This window comes from Gymnoscopelus braueri, assembly GCF_963280865.1.
Source record: "Gymnoscopelus braueri genome assembly, chromosome: 11".
In the NCBI taxonomy this organism is placed as follows: Eukaryota; Metazoa; Chordata; class Actinopteri; order Myctophiformes; family Myctophidae; genus Gymnoscopelus; species Gymnoscopelus braueri.
The window spans coordinates 23349321-23366722 of NC_137613.1; the positions used below are offsets into that span (position 1 = coordinate 23349321).

Consider the following 17402-nt stretch of genomic DNA (forward strand, 5'->3'; position numbering starts at 1 on the left):
TTTGTTAAACTTGTGCTGACGCCGCTGCCCGACTTGTATCTTATCTTTATTCTGTTACTTGGTTCCTGTAATGACTTGACTTTCCCCCCCTCGAGTTTAATGAAAGAAAATGTTATCTCATGTTTTATGCTTGAGTAATGGCCAGGCGAGGTCGGGAGGTTGTGTTTGTTTGTGTATGTGCAGGGGGCCCCCGGTATGTACTGCGCTGGCTTCCTCCGGTTTGGGCCGCATTGTATTTGACAACTGTGCAGTGAAACTTAACATTTAAAGCTGCAATCCAAAACTTATTTTAATGAATAAAATGTTATTTTAACCAATTTGTATGGTAGATGTTAACAATATAACTAGTGCATTTGTATGGTAGAGTATGTTAATACAATATAACTAGTACATCTGTATGGTAGAGTATGTTAATACAATATAACTAGTGCATCTGTATGTGAGAGTATGAGAGTATGTACAATATAACTAGCAGTTACATCTGCAGTGGGTAGGACACCTACAGGTTGACAAGTTAGTACTGCCTGAAGCTCATAAGCACGGTATCTCCCCCAGGTCAAGCGGGGTTTCCGTCTTTCATGAACGGAGACCCGGGTTCGAATAGTTAAGAATTGCAGCTTTTAAAGACGTGAAATTTCCGATCAGCATGATGGGAACAGCTAGGAAAATGTGAACATGAAATAAATGAAAAATGAAAACTCCAGTAAATGCTTTCTTAAAGGATAATAAAACATATATGATCAATAAGCTTGTAGATTCAATCATAATAAAGGCATAAATTACAGCAGATATCAGCCCTTGTAGGTGGCACTATTTAGCAATTACAACTTGGTGCTTTCAGTGGGTGGGTAGTATCGTGTAGCCGGACAACTATAACACAATCTCTGAATGCTATATAGAGTCTTACACCCCCCGAAACTGTCATATGTTCGCAATTTCCGTTCCCCAAAAAATATTTAAACAAATATTTTAGCATTTTCATTTCTGCTAAGCAGCAAGCTATATATGCTTTGACTAATTTGATTTACAGTAGATCAAACTGACGTGACTGCAAAGATGAAACGGAAACAAGGGGGAGGCGGAGCATCCGCTTTACTCCCAGATCATTTTCAGTGCTTCCTTTGCACAGACTGTATTACGGTTACGGAAGCATTTGAAAATTGTGTGAGTCAACAGTCTGGCTCGAGATGGATGGATGGATGGATGGATATGGACGCAGTGATTTTAGAGGATGGCTAGACATATCACATACCTGAGTCTGTTGACAGAGGGGGCGCTCTTCCAGGTGGGATGGAGCTGGTCAGAGCTGAACGCCTGGCCCTTCTTCACGGCAAAGCCCAGACGACAGTACATAGACACTGCATTCTGATTGGACAGAGCAGGGAAACACAGTCATCCACCCCCACTTTGGCTTTTGCCCCTGCACAGTCAAATCCTCAGTGTTGATTTAACCCAGAGAGTGTGCATATGGAACCAAATGGACCCAGTAAGGGTCCATTTGGTTCCATGTGCACACTCTCTGAGTTGCAAACAGCTAAATTAAAACTTCAATTTGGGGGTCCTTGATAGAAAATGCTTAAGAAGCAACTGTACTGTATGTACTCGAGTGGTTCCGCAGAACAGGATTAATAAAGCGGATAAATAAGACTAATGCTTTCTTGAAAGCGCCACAGCAGCTATAGAACATGATTGATAACAGATTTTTTTTGTCTGACCGGCTACTTTGTTCTTAATCTTTTAGTTACGCTAATTTATTCATGCATTAACTCGCCCCTTTCATCCAATCTTTGGTGGGGAAGGTGGGGGTGGTCTGAAGAAGCGTAGCAGACTTGATTGCTTTCTGCCCTTTGGTACTCTAATAAATGCATGCTCAAGTTCGACGCTTAAAAAAGCCTCTTCTGTGTAAAAAAAAAAAAGAAATAAAGGAGTTTCGAAAAAGCGACGAGGTGGAACCCAACCCAAGGTCAGCCCACTATAATGGAGAAAGTTTGATTCGGTTCACAGCAGCGGGGGGAAAGTTCTGCACAGAGAGGAGCTTCTCAGACATCTCAATCAGTCTCAAGTGGTCTGGGTGTTCTCTCTCTCTCTCCACGAGTCAGCGCTCAGCGCTGCCTTTCAGCAGCGGATGAGAGAATTCAGACAAATTTTCACAGTCAAAGGCCAGGTCTGGCTATGTGTCTAAATAGGAGCTGGGGAACAAACTAGGTCAGACTTAAAGGGAAACTTTAGTACATCGTTTTGCATTATGTGACGGGCGTAATTTTTTTCATGGTGAAAATACAAACAAGACATAGGGTCTTTTTTTCCACATTATAAATAATCTCCTGACATCAGAACAGGCTAAATTTCCCTTTAAAGTCCAGATGAAACAGCATTTCACGAGTATGTATCTTCCGTATGTATAGTCTTGGGAACCAACGGCTCCCGAGCCATGTCACCCATAGGTGAGGAGCCTATCTCCTGTTTCTGTAGCGTGAAGCGGCTTGATGTTCAGGAACAAACCCCCCCGCTATCATGTACAAGTACACTCCCGCATGACGCTAGTATGTACTGGAGCTGGAGGTTGTTGGTCCACGTATAAATTAATGTTCTGGGTTGATACACACCTTCACCAAACCCAAGTCAATCTCCAGGACGTTGGCCAGCTGAGAGACAGAAAGAGGAGAGATGGTCAACAGCTGCTAAAATGTTCTATGAAGACAAATGTAGTCAGACACAAAAAAAAACGTGATGTTCAAAGACATTCACGTCATGCTGTTGACATAAACGCTTCTGAAGTCTACCTCCGATACGTTGGTCTGCTCATCGATGGACACAAAGATCTTGTAGAGGAGCGTTTCAAAATAATCCCCCTGCACCCGGTTCATGACGAATCCTTCCAGTGGGGGCACTGTGGGCAGATTACAAAATAAAACACTTAAGGCCTTTGTTATACTTCAACTATTCAACTAAAAGGCCAATGTACAAGCTCATGCAATGTACCAGTGTACACAAGCACTCTCACCTGAGATGCAGCTGTCATCAGATATGGGCACATCTAAGTAGATGTATCCACGGTTGTATAAACCTGGAAGATGAAACAGCACATTAGATCAAACAACAACATGACCATGATAAACCAAAAAAACTGTTAAAAGGACAGATGTGCAATCCATCATGGCCTTCACCACTCCCTAACAAAAATAGAGTTTCCCCATCCAACCCATCCAGCAATAGACTGAAAATGTTTGTTAATATTATTGCTACAGAACGCCATAGTGCACAATACAAACTGATCAGATCAGAGCAAAAGTACAATCAACACAAAACTCACTGACTGGATAAGGCTCTAGGGGTCCTTTCTAGGGCCTGGATATTTGCTTGCTTGAGCAAATGAAAAGATCTCAAATCACTACAATGCCATCAGCGTCAATGCTGAGCTCTACGTCCCTGTTGGAGTTGCATCAGCATTGCAGTTTCACACTATACAGCTTGCTTCTAGTCTGTGTAGTGGCTCGCTTAACCTGTGCATTGTGAACACTCCAGGTTAATTTTGCCCTTTGCCATTGTATGTTAGCCCTCTATGGTTGCTGTACATAGATCGCCTGCTGTGCCAACCCCAAAAATGTACTATAGTGTGAACAGAAAGAGGCCCAATAAGATCTAAAGTTGACCAGAAAGAGCAGAATCCTCTTTCAAATAAACTGACATTGTGAACCCTAAAAGAAAACAGTCCCTTTTCTGTCGGTTCACTTCTTGGTCCATTGAAGAAGTGTTTTGTTAAAGCACTTGGGTTAAAGGCACCAGCGTCAACGCTCAGACTGAACCATATACGATTTTTGCTACCAACAGGAAACAGGAAGTGCTGAACACTCACTGAGGACTACGTTGTACTCCATTGAACCAGCCAGCTGGGGACCCGAGTCTATCATCTTATCAATGGTCTTCTTCTCTGCCGGGGAACAGATCTGCAATCATATAGCACACAATAAGATTGTGTGTGTGTGTGTGTGTGTGTGTGTGTGTGTGTGTGTGTGTGTGTGTGTGTGTGTGTGTGTGTGTGTGTGTGTGTGTGTGTGTGTGTGTGTGTGTGTGTGTGTGCGTGCGCGCGCGCGCTTGCTACTATACTTGTGAGGGCCAAATGTCCACACATAGTGGAATTTGAGAAATAGACATTGTGTGAGGAACATTTTCCTGCTCCTCATAAGATAAATGGTTGTTTTAAGGTTAAATATGAATTTCAGATGTACGATTATAATTAGGAAAAGATTCAGGTTCAGATCACGCATTGAGATCTCCAATTTTCCAGATATTTTCAATGCTGTCGTAGTGTATGTGTGCATGTGCGTGCATGTGCGTGCATGTGCGTGCGTGCGTGTGAACATCTATGTTTGTATATCAAGCACCTTGAACAGAGGAGGACGGGGCAGGGGCATGTACTACTAGACAAAATGCATTGGGTAGAAATTCTGTAGGTCGAAAAACATCATTCGTTAACTGTGAGTGCCGCGCAGACCCGATGCACCGGGGGAGAATGTCTCAAATTCATATTGCACATCACCCCACCCCATAGCCCTTCTCCTTTTACTCTCCATCTAGTGAAGCCAAAACACATTAGAAAAAAAAAAACATCAGAAATCTTGCCAGCCTATATGCCCTTCAGTCACTTGATTTGTACATCAGTAATGCACAAAAGTAAGGGGAGGCGACAAGATTTATTCATGTTCTCGTGTAAAAGGTGATATGATTTTCCCGGTAATATGCTGTTAAACTGTTCACCGCCTTAAGGCGTCTCTGCCATACTGTATGTATTCAACCGTGGCAGAACTAATTAAACTGCTGTATTGCTGCACGTCGGTCCTCGCAATTTCAATGACACTTCGTTCAGAACTCCTCCGAACTACAAAATGACAAACATACACATATTCATGTGACCTTTGAAGTGTGTCATCCGTCAATGACTTTCACTCTCTTTCGTCTCTTCCTTGTCTGTATGCAGCGTTCGTTCGCTGCACAAAGATATCACTGCTGGAGAATCATAAACAGACTTCCTTGCCAGACAAAAATTAAAGGAATAGTTCGGGTCGGTTGAAATGTGCGGGTCGGTTCTGTAATATCGATGTGTTGATTGTGTTCTGTGATTTTGTTTGGTGTTTGTTTGTCTTTAAAAGATGGGGGGGTGGCATGTGTGCCATATTTCTGAATAAAGGTATACGTCATAAAAAAAGAGCCAATCGGATCATAGAACGAATTTCATGGCCTCATTAGGGTTCGGGTACGTCACTTAAACCTTATATGGTTGAGTCCCTCAGGGCTCTATACTAGTGTATTTTCTGTTATTGTGGGGAAAGCTTTCGCTGAAAATAGCTGATTGACAAGCTCACAAGGCGTCGCAGGGCGAGGCGTTGTGAGCTTGTCGATCTGCTATTTTCCTGCGAAAGCTTTCCCCACAACACGGATACTGGGGTTTAACTTAAGTGGTTAAATAAAGATGAATGGTAGCACTTTGTACAATTCATTTGTGACAGTCAAAGTCAGTTAAGGAACAACGGTGAAAAATGCTCAAAAGAAATGAGAAATGATGAAAGATCTCTCGACAGCAGAACTGCAACGCCCAGAGTTGAAATACGGCATAATGACTCATGAGTCATGTGCCGTAACCTTTCACTAGCCTCTTTTTTGCTTTTCCAGAGCAATAAGGTTGTATCATTTATCGCAACATTAGTTCCCACAATAAAATATTATGATCTGGTCTGTGTTCTTTGCTCCCAATATCATTGACACTAATAATTGTGTTTGTAATATTTTGGGCTGGCAACATAATATGGAAAAACTGCAGAATGGGCAGAATGTTTTGGGGCAATATTATTACCCCAAAACATTCTGCCCATTCTGCAGTTTTTCCAGACACATTTATCATAGGAAAAAGAAAAAAAAAATCATAGGACAGAGAAAATGATGGCGGTCTCTCTCACCCTGATGTCGTCCTCTGTGATGTAGCCTGATTGAGCGACCCACCAGGGTTCAACCGAGATCTCCACCGGCTTGGAGGGCAGAAGGTCCCGCGCCGATTTCCTGCGGAAGAATTTCTGCCAGGAGGAAGGGTGGGACACACACACACACACACACACAGACAGACATTAGAACCCCCATGTTGCGCTTAACGCATTAAAACCGGGAAAGCATCTGGTGTCATTTTAGATTTTAGCGTTGGCTAGTCAAAGATGGCAGATATAGCTCGCAGCACGTCACTTCGTGCCGTGCTGCGAGCTTGCTCATCTGCTATTCTTGAACCTTGCTGAAAAATCTCGAAAGTGTGAGAACGACTGATTTAGAAGGCATTTGTAGAATCGGGTCTTAATGTGTTAATTCATACTACTGTAAGTAGTACGACGCTGTCACGACCTGAAAACGCTCATGAGGCGTTGTGAGCTTGTAGATCGGTTATTTCTAATATGTGCCACAATCATACAACGAAGCATGAGTCAGGAGAAAAGGCACCAATATGTTAAAAAATGTTATCATGGAGAGCTTAAAGGAGAAGTTCACACACAAAAAAAATCTTATTTTCTATCAATTACACACCCCATGACCCATTACTGGGTCATCAAATTATTACTTATTTTCTATCAATTACACACCCCATGACCCATCACTGGGTCATCAAATTATTGGCTCAGGAATGCGACAAAAACAACAAAAATCTCCATGAATTCAAGGCTTCATGGGGTGTATAATTGATAGAAAATAAGTAATTTTTTGTGTGAACTACTCCTTTAACAAAAAGAGATTTTTAACATTTCAGATGGGAGTCCATGACCTAATACATATCAATTTGGAGGTTATTGACATGAAAATGTTTGAGAAGCACTGCTCCTTAAGACGAAAAGAAGATGTCTCACTTTGGAGGACCTGCACTGGTTCATCAGGTCGATGTACTGGTTCCTCCCGATACCCAGCAGCCTCAGACCTAAGGCATGATGGGAGAGAAATGACTCAAGTAAATGTCTCAAGCGTTTTTTTTTTTTTGTTTTTTTTCAATTACTGGTCTGAAGAGCTCTTCAAGAAATTGGGAGAGAGAGTCAGAGTGAGAGGGGAGAAGTTGTGCAAATTGGTTCCCAGAATATTTCCAGCCTCGTACTGGAGAGCTATTTCCACCCAGGAAGGAGCCTTTTGAGCGCTGTGAGTGACTCATTGCCACTCTGCAGTGGCAGTACTTACGTGCACGCACACACGCACGCACTTAAATGGAGAGAGTATGTTTGTATGTGTCTCTGCACACACACACACACACACACACACACACACACACACACACACACACACACACACACACACACACACACACACACACACACACACACACACACACACACACACACACACACACACACACACACACACACACACACACACACACACTTCTGCTAAAGTGCACCAAGAGGCCTTATGGGGATTTAAATGTGTGTCTGTAAACAGCTATGTGTGTGTGTGTTTATTTGTGCGTGCGTGCGTGCGTCTATGCAGACACATGCAAACATACTCTCTCCATTTACGTTTTGAGTTAAGCTTTGCATGACAAAATGACTACACACAAAATAGTGTCACTGTGCTGTGGAGGAGGTTCACTAGAGGCTCTCTGGGGTCAGGGACAGCAGAGGGGACACAGCAGTGGGGACACAGCATAGGGGACATAACAAAAACAAGCTGGGCACTCTGCCAAGACACACAAACACAAACGCCATCCATCTAACAACACGTTAATCAACCTTTTCAGTCTCTCCGGGACCAAAATGAGATCCTTGTAGCTTGTAGATTTGCTAAATTCATTCTTTGTTCATTTATTAAATTGTTTTATGTTTGAAATTATTTAGAAAAATGTGATATGTGTATTTATTTTAGAAAACCTTTTGATATAAAAATACAAATATATAAATACTGTATATACGAAACATAAAAAAGGGGATATTTTCTCACGACCCATATAAATGGTTCCAGGGCCTAAAAATGGGTCTCTCTCCCTCTCTCTCTCTCTCTCTCTCTCACACTTCCTCCCTCTCGCCCACTTCTGCATGACAAACTTCCATGCCCTCCAGGAGGATTAGAGGAGACAGCGCTCCCTGCAGGACAGGCAGTGACAGCTCGCTGGCAGCCTTAATCTGCCAGGCCTCACTCAGTCCCCAGCCCCTGCCAAGGCCCGTCTCACCTGACAAGCACAAAAGTCACGGAACCCCGCGGCAGGGCCTGCCTTTCAGCTCTGACGCAATACTACTGCAACAGTCTCTAGAGCAGCCGTTCCCAACCTGTGGGTTGGGACTCCCAGGGGGGTCCCCACATGATTTTGGGGGGGTCCCCAGATGACAGTGAAGTGACAACTTAAGGACTTTTAACTCTCGAGTTATCACGAGTAAAAAAATAAAAAAAGAATACTTTAATGGTTTCATTGATCCAAGCCGGAACACAATCGATTGATTGATCATTAAAATAAACATGCTCTGAAAATGCACGCAGCCCACCCATTTCACCACTAAACATGGCAGCCGTGTTAAGTGGTCATATTGAGATTTTCAAGTGGGCCCTGATCCAGAAAAGGTTGAGAACGACACTTTTCTAGAGGAAATCAGTTCCCTTTTTAAAGATGATGGGAGCGCATCAGCTACTTACCTTAAAAAAGTAGCCTAACTTTCATTTTTATTTTTTAAGCCGCTTTGATAGTCGGAGCGTTTGCAACCTTGTTTTTGCTAGTGAGATAAGCAGGACATATTAGGACTGCTAGTGTAAGCCACTGGGGCTGAAAACCATTTCGGTGACAGATTACTGTCCTCCTATGTGGTAAACTTCATTGTAAAAGCATCTTGGGAAATGGTTTTGGAGATGCTGTGTGTAATTTGCAAGAGAAATGTTTTTAGGCTCAGTGCCTTGCGCCAATATTGCCAATAAACACTAGAAGATTTCTGCATTCAATATCTCTAAAACCAATGTGCTGGGGCATTTTGGCTGCAGTACAAAGACTATACCTTTAAATCACGAAGCCATATGCTAGACATTATACCAACGGCGACACATTTTATATTTGCAGCACGCTCACTGTGACATGAGCTGCCTCTGGGATGAGTGTTCAACACTAGCATTCTGGCTTTTCATCTAAAATACCAACTGGCAATGAAGCACGCATCCTGGAAAAGAGTGGCAAAGGACATGAACAAACATTATATAATCATCCAACTTAGCTTGCAGAAGCTGCGTGTTTAAAATACAGTTTCCAAAATAGTGAAAGGATAATTAAAGGGGTAGCAAGTCATATTGTTGTTGTTGTTTTATTTAATAAATAAGTGTTAGATGTATCTATCTCTGATAGCAATCATTGCTATATCTCTGATCATTGCGATGGTGCTCATTCAGAAATAGGGAAAAAATACGTTTTCAGGTCGGGATACCAATTTATTCAATCAGGAGAGATAGCTCATACAGGGTACAGGATAAACAAGTGAAATTGGAATTGATGAAACAAAACCAAACAATTGCAGGCACATTTTGATCTGGAACACTACAAAATGTAAGTTGGTAAATGATCTTTGCCTGATTCGATAAAATCCCGACCTGAAAATGTATTTTCCGTTAATAAAGAGCTGGACAGATGGGGAGACCCCTGTTAGTGAACAAACATTCCATAGCAATGATTACTATCAGAACGTAGAGTTTTAACCTTTTAACAAAACATATCACTTAGCCTACACCCCCTTTAAACAAGACAAAGAGTCTTATAAAGGCGTGGCCACCCTGTCCAACCTCTAGCTATCGATAGCTCGTTGCTAGGTGTACACTTGAACGAGTCTTTAGATTGAGTGCGGTTTCGTGGAACGTCTGTTCGTTCTCTGCCGCAGTGAGGTACAACGGGCGGATTAAAAAAGTTTCTGTTCCGTGATGTCATGTACCTAGCAGTATGAGCCGTGATTGGTCTACCTATGTGGGGGGTAGGCCACCTATGTGGGGGGTAGGCCAATAACTGACTAGCAGCCGCTAAATAACTGCTAAATCAGTCATTACATTATTGGAAGGCCAATGCTGGGCCGTGCGTGTCCGGAATGCGTGCGTGGATAATGCATGCCAGACTTTGCAAAGGTTCTGCAAAAAGCCAAAGATTGCTTTAAGCTTGTAGATGAAAGTGTGCTAAGGTCAAAGCGTCCTGCGGGGGGAGTTACAGCTCTGCAGCACTTCACAGTGATTGCTCCGTCGTATTTGCATTCTGACAGGCCTTTACAAAATAATGACTGTGGAAAAGGCAGGGAACTGCGAGGGAACTCACAATCAGCAGCGGTGAAGTTGGGCAGGGAGTCATAACTCTTCTCACTGTTCATAATGTCCTGCAGGAGGAGAGAGAGAGAAAGAGAGAGAGAGGGAGAATGAAAACAATTTCTTCTCTGGGGCCCTGCCGGTGCTACAGTACATTCCTCCGCCTTTGATTAACCACATTCAAAGGGCCGTCCGCACCAAGAATGACAACTATGGAATAACTAGAAAGGTGCGCCAGGTCTTCGCCAGGCTGGGTGGTCTACCCAGTAGGGCTGTCACGTTTATTTGACGATTAATTGTCATACAAATAATTTATGATTCATGATTTAATTTAGGTTTTGACATTGAACATATGAATAAAAATGTTATAATTTAATAATGAACACAAATTAAATTATTTCATAATTGTATACTTTCAGAAAAGTGGAAATAGCTGATCTACAAGCTCACAACGCGTCGCATTGTGAGCATCTTTGAAAATGTAAAAAAATAAATAACATGGAAACAATTACGACAATTCTACAAAATAATTGCGATTATCTAAAATAATCACGATTAGGCCGTTATGTAATAATTGTGACAGGCCTACGGACAGGACAAGAAGCTGCGGACAAGAAGCAACGACATACGGTTCAGGTTTTCGCATTTGTGGCACATCCTATAGGCAGAAGAAAGTGCTTTTGGAGGTGTGCTCTATAGTGGCCCCTCAACATGCGATTCCAATTTGGGGATGATTGGATATTCATGATACAAAATATCAGTCAAAACATCAGTACTCAATGGTCTAGGACTCTCAGCATCGGACCCATAAATATGACATCAGCCAGGATCTACAACCATGTTCTGAACAGTGAATATGTTATCAGCAAACACAGGTTCCACGATTTAAGAAGGTTGTACAGAGACACTCTTTTGTGCACCAGTCGACCCTGAAGTTAAAGCGGCACTATGTAACTTTTTTCTTATGAATAAAATGTAATTTTGGCCAATCTGTATGGTAGAGTATGTTACAATATCATTTAGACAATTGGGGTGGTTGTATTTTGTCTAACTGCTCTTCTATTGAGACATTAGATTGTGTCAAAGGTCATGTCTCACCTAGACACAGGAACTGACGTGAATTTTGACCTGAAGGTCAAGTTCATTTTATCCCCTGAGCAAGCAGGCAGACTCTATTAGCTCAATGGTAAAAATGTCAGTGCAGGAAAACAGGTAAAGTGCAGCTTTAAAGAAATAATAGTAATCAATCCCAGACCAAATAGTACATTGAAGGGCCTCATTGATTGTAATGTTCTATTAAATGTATGCATTTTGTTTGTTCTTTTGTCTTTGGTGTTACAAATGGTGCTACTGGTGATGCAAAGCTACAATAAAGTATAATCAATAAATCAATCAATGAAATAGACAAAAGGAGACTAAAAAAGGAAGCTTTATTAAAATGACTATGCCTACAACATTTACGCACGTCGCGTGCGCACACACGCGCACGCACACACACACACACACACACACACATACACACAGATAGACAGTCACACAGGCACATGCTAACTCCAAAGAGTGCACATATGGAACCAAATGGGCCTGTAGGAGTCTATTTGGTTCCATTTGTACACTCTTTGGAGCATTGGTTCCCAAACTTTTTAGCTCAAGACACAAAAGAGAAATTTGATGTAAAAATAAAATACATTCTATACATTTAAAAAACCTTTAAGAAGTAGTGAAAATAGCAGGTCCCGGTACTATTTTCACTACTTCTGAAAGTTTTTTTATTTTATTTTATAGAATTTCTTGTATTATTTAGATTTTTTTTTGGAAGAATCTAAAAAAAAAAGGGATAGTTAATCCTGATTCCTGAAACACTGACTCCAGGCTGAGTCAACACATGAGGGTTCAGTGAGCATTTAGTGACACCTAGTGGCCGAACGAAACCATGTCCTGAGACACACCGGTGGGGCGATGTTCTGTGCTGTTGTTACTGTGTCACACATCATCCATGCCTTGTATTTAACCTGAATGCTCCATTTCTGACAGAGTATGGATTCTATCCAGACTAAGAAGAATGGAGGAACGCCCGGGGGAGAAAATATAGCCACAACACAGTGGCATGCTTTTGTTTTTCAATAATGTACTTGACAGAGTACATTTTGATTGTATTTTGTTTTGGAGACCAAATACAACCACCCCAATTGTATAAGTAATATTGTATTAACATACTCTACCATACACATTGGACAAAATTACATTTTATTAATTTAAAGAAAAGTTGCATAGTGCCACTTTAAGCTACCGAGCAGCACATAAAGTAATTCAAATCAGCCCAACCTTTACCAGCTGCAACATTAAAGATTAAAGACATGATAAACACATTAATGCATTTCTAATTACGGTACATTCCAATAATATGATCATAAAAAGGACCATTTTGCATAATTAACGAGTACTTTTATTTAAGTATATTTTGATGCCATTACTTTTGTACTATAATATATATACAGAAACAAACACTAAAGCACACACATACTGTAAACTCACTAAAATACCAGGTGCCGGGCAGAGGTCAGAATCCCAAAACAATAAAGTCTGCACACTGGATCATGCTCCAAAGTTGAATCCGTTAAAACCGGGAAAGCATCTGTGTCATTTTAGATTTTAGTTGTCTATTCAAACATCTTGAAAATGTGTGCAAATCTTTGAATAGGCCTATAAATATATTTTTAAAGTGAACATTTTTAACTCAAATCTTCGCTTCTGGGGGTCCCTGGAACAAAATATTTTGAGATGGGGTCCGCGGCCAAATAGCCTACATAAAGTTTTGGGGGTCCTTGACATGAAAAGGTTTGAACACCACTGATATTGTGATATAGCAACATAGGTTTTTCAGAAAACTGTTATAATTTAGAAGACATTTGTCAAATGTATTGGTTTCCACCAAGGACGTGATGTTTCGAGCCTCACCGTCTGATGAAGAGCCGGTGAGGCTCGAAACATCACTTCCTTTGGTGGAAACCAATACCTTGTAAACTTTTTACTTTTAAGTCCTGTATTCAAATGTTTTAAAACAATAAAGTCCACACACTGGATCATGCTCCAGAGTTAGTTGTTTAATTGGCTACATTGTGGTATTGCTAATTGCATTGTAATTGAGTATCTGAGTATGCTGCCTCTGCCCCCCTCTTCTTCTTCTCGTTCTCTTTTTATGGAAATAACAAAAACAATGGAAATTGCACAAAAACACCTACACCTATAAACCTGTGATGTGACAATAAAGTTAATTCTGAGTATAGTATGCAAGGCTACACACAACTGAGACTGCCTATCCATCACAATACAGTGTTACGAAAAAATGAAAACTGGGAAAGATAACTGTATGTAATTGCCTCTCACTAAGCCGAGAGAGGCAATTACAATTTAGGCATTTAGCAGACACTCTTATCCAGAGCGACTTACAATAAGCAAGGTAAGCACATACATAAAATTCAGAGAGATAGTGTAGTGCCTCAGTAAACAAGGATCACAGGTAAGCCAAGAACCTAGCATCAGTCTAAACAATGTACTATCAAAATAATAATAATCTGAAACCATAGGATACCATAAACAATGAACCTAGCAGCATCTGTCTAAATAACATGCTATATAAATTACATTTTAACCTTTGCATAGAGACCCTTGTCACCCTTCCACCTTTAGGCTGAACTGACATACGTAAGACAGATAATACACATAATATACGTTCTACTGCATATATTATGGGATGGCCTTTAGTTTTGGCCTGAAACTACACAAATTAGCATTCATCTCCCTCTGTCAGCCTTGAACTGCCATCACTCTAATGGTCGGATGCCAAAACACAGGTCATGGCTCCAATTTCATCCAACAGTGATTCTGTATATGCTCAACAAAATATGAAGCTTTGTATTGAGGGGGTTCAGGGGGACCGGACCCCCAGTCAAATGATGTGTGGTTTGATTTCAGCTATAATTCAATTCACTTGACATTACAATAGCGATATGTTTCAATATCAGCACTGTGTAGAAATGTTCCAATACCATTTTCCCCCCATTAACGACACATGAACGTGCAAATCGGGTTGATAAGAGTACATATCCGATACCAGTTTGGGAGGAGAAAAAAAAGACAAAAGAAGAATCCAGAGAATGAATGCCATTTTGACGGACATTTTACAAGCTCTGACTAACGCTACACTCTCTGCTATCTATCACTGCACGTGTCGTTGTCGTTTGCCTGTCACAATCATCATTATGATAAATTACATGATATCAGATCATTGCATAGACTCACATACTCGCCCATAGCCAATCAATTTTAAGCGGTATCGGCGGCATTTCCCATACTGAAATCGATATCTAAACAACTCTAATATAGTATGAATCTATTTCTCATACAGTTAAGACAATTTGACATATATATTTTTTTCTTCTTTTTTTTTAGAGGAGCCAATAAAAAATTTTACCCTCTTTTTCCTCCCAACTTAGTCATTATGCCAATAAATCCTCCTCACACATTTCTGTGTACCCTACTGGCTCACTTGCCAGTGAGGAGCCCCCACCGGGAAGACATAGCACCTCCGCCCTGCTCTTTAAGTTCAACTCTGAGTGTTTACAAATTAAATTTGCACACTCTCAGAGTTAAATTAACACTGAGGCTTTTACAGTGTAGCTTGGGTTCCCAGAGACATCAAATCATATAATTTGGGGGTTCAAGGCCTAATGCATTTCAAACTGGGGGTGAAATTAAACAGGTGGAGAATCACTAATGTAGTACACTTGTTTCACTTGTCCATATAGTGCACGATATAGACAAACATCCTGACAAAACCTCATTATTTTATGCCAAATATCTCAATAGTAACACGGCGACTACTACACTTGTTACATATTTTAAGTGTAGGAACAGTAAAAACAAGGCATTTTTCAAAAAAATGCTCAAAACTCATACAGAATCATTTGGTAAGATGCTTACGGCAAGTCTTTTCACACAGTGTTTGGTTGTTTGACGTTGTTTGGTTGTTTGACGCTGTTTGGCGGTTGTGCTCGCCTCATGCACATGCCCGCCTGTGCCAGAGGTTTTGTCTGGAGCTTTTTTCTACGTGATGTGCAGGTAAAGAGGGGTTGGAAGGGCTGAACTTGAAACGAGCTATTAAAACACTCGGAGTGTGAAGGGCTGTTTGTCATTGGCTGGCTTTGGCTGTACATACAGGGTGAGCGTTCATATCATTCCCTTTTGCGATATTAATATATTGCATGTTAATATCTTGCAATATCTTGCATGTACATGACACCAACCCGTGTGACGGGTTGGTGTCATGTACATGAGGGAATACACAACTACATTATGCCTTTGTGGCATGTTTTTCTGACGTTTAGTCTCGCTGGTGCCTAAATCCCCTGTAGCACCCTGCTTACCTCCACGATTCCTATATGATAGTTAGGAACCAAATGGACCTGTAAGGCTCCATTTGTACACTCTCAGAGTTAAATGAACACAAATGTTTTTACAGAGTGCTTACCTCCATGATTCCTATGTAATAGGAGAAGGGCGTGACGCGCAGTCCTTTGACCATGATGTCAGACAGGTGGTACGGGTACAGCATCAGATGCTCACGGCTGTACTTCAGTAGCTCCTCGTAGTACTTGCGCTCGTCCTTCCGCACGTGGCGCACTGCGCACGCAAACACACACACACAAACAGTACACACAGATTTATTAGAACGTGGGCCATCCTAGTGCCGTGCAGACACACATACTGTATATACACTCATGCAAACACACACACACACACGCAGGCACGCACGCACAGACACACACCCCAGTGTTACCACCTGGATTCGAACTCGGCTCTCCTGCATGGAAAACCAAAGACCCACCGCTTAACCAAAGATCCACCGCTTGCCCAAAAGGGGAATCAGCCCCTGGCCAAGGACATATTGGGCATCTGCAGCCGGTTGCACCAGCTATGTGTTAAGTTCAAATTTAGCCTAGCTAGAACTAGGGATGTTCACGGTTAACCATTTAACCGGTAACCGTTAATAGTGGTGGATAGTCTTCTTAATTTACTCACCGAAGACTATGTTTACCCACATTTGGCTATACAGCTCAGAGCCTATAATGGGCTCAACAGTTTCACAACCGCAAATGCTGTCCTAGCGCCGGGTGAGTGAGTGATTCACAGACATTCGTCCATTCAAAAAAGTATACTTTAATCTTATCGGTTAATTAACCAGTTACGGCCATCCCTAGTTAGAACTAATCGATTTCAATTCTTACTACTAAGATGTGATTTAAGCATTAATAAAATAACAGCAGTTGTTATTTACAATGTAATTCTAAGCAACAACTAGCCTACATATGGTTACACATGCCCTAGGGTAGGTGTAAGTCACAGTCACATAATTACACTCAACAACTGTAATTACACATCATGTTTTCATTAATTACAGGCCATTTTGCATCACAGTAATCTAGTAGAGTCCAGATTTATTGATATGATATTTAAATATCGATCTAGTTTACAGCGACGTGCTACGATGCCAAGAGGCTCATGCCAGCCAAGAAGCTACTGTGTACGGTAACCATGGCAATGGAACTCTATCTTCGATCAGATCTGATTGGCCACTCGTTAAAATGACTTTACACCCAAACTTGTCTAAGTCAGTGGTTCTCAAAGTGGGGTACAGTGACCCCAGGGGTCCTTGAGGGGGTTCCACCATTAAACGATTGAACTTACACATAGCTCACGCTGGGCAAGACCTAGCCGGTTGAGTGTCTAAACGGAAGTACCGGAATTTGGCGGAAGTACCGCCCAAGGAAATTACGTTGACGCTTTACAAATCTGTTTACATTCTCTGTGAATGAAACGAGTGTTGTGATTGGACGAAAAATATTGTTTCCGGGAGAAATACGCACGACGGAAGTCCCGCCCCTATAGATACTCTCTGCAATTGGTTGTGACCAGGCTTTTCTCTTTGCAGATGAGTAAGGCTGGGAACCATCAAAAATCGTCCACGTAAAAAAATATCATACGTTTTCCAGAATATTTGGAAATATCAGATCTACAAGCTCACGCGTCACGGCGCAACATGTTGTATTAACATAATCTACCATACAGAT

The 17402-nt window shown here is 41.5% G+C and overlaps 1 protein-coding gene across 3 annotated transcripts in view; it reads right to left on the reverse strand.

Moving 5' to 3' along the window:
- fam91a1 (family with sequence similarity 91 member A1) overlaps positions 1 to 17402 on the reverse strand; it is a 60000-nt gene that overhangs the window by 39055 nt on the left and 3543 nt on the right. For all 3 annotated transcript variants that reach the window (XM_080442211.1, XM_080442210.1, XM_080442209.1), the window contains exons 3-11: positions 15803 to 15954; positions 10286 to 10343; positions 6882 to 6949; positions 5955 to 6068; positions 3857 to 3947; positions 3005 to 3067; positions 2784 to 2890; positions 2607 to 2645; positions 1253 to 1365 (exon numbers count right to left, since the gene is read on the reverse strand). In XM_080442211.1, coding sequence (XP_080298337.1) covers positions 1253 to 1365; positions 2607 to 2645; positions 2784 to 2890; positions 3005 to 3067; positions 3857 to 3947; positions 5955 to 6068; positions 6882 to 6949; positions 10286 to 10343; positions 15803 to 15954 — 805 coding nt within the window. The remainder of the gene's footprint in view (positions 1 to 1252; positions 1366 to 2606; positions 2646 to 2783; positions 2891 to 3004; positions 3068 to 3856; positions 3948 to 5954; positions 6069 to 6881; positions 6950 to 10285; positions 10344 to 15802; positions 15955 to 17402) is intronic.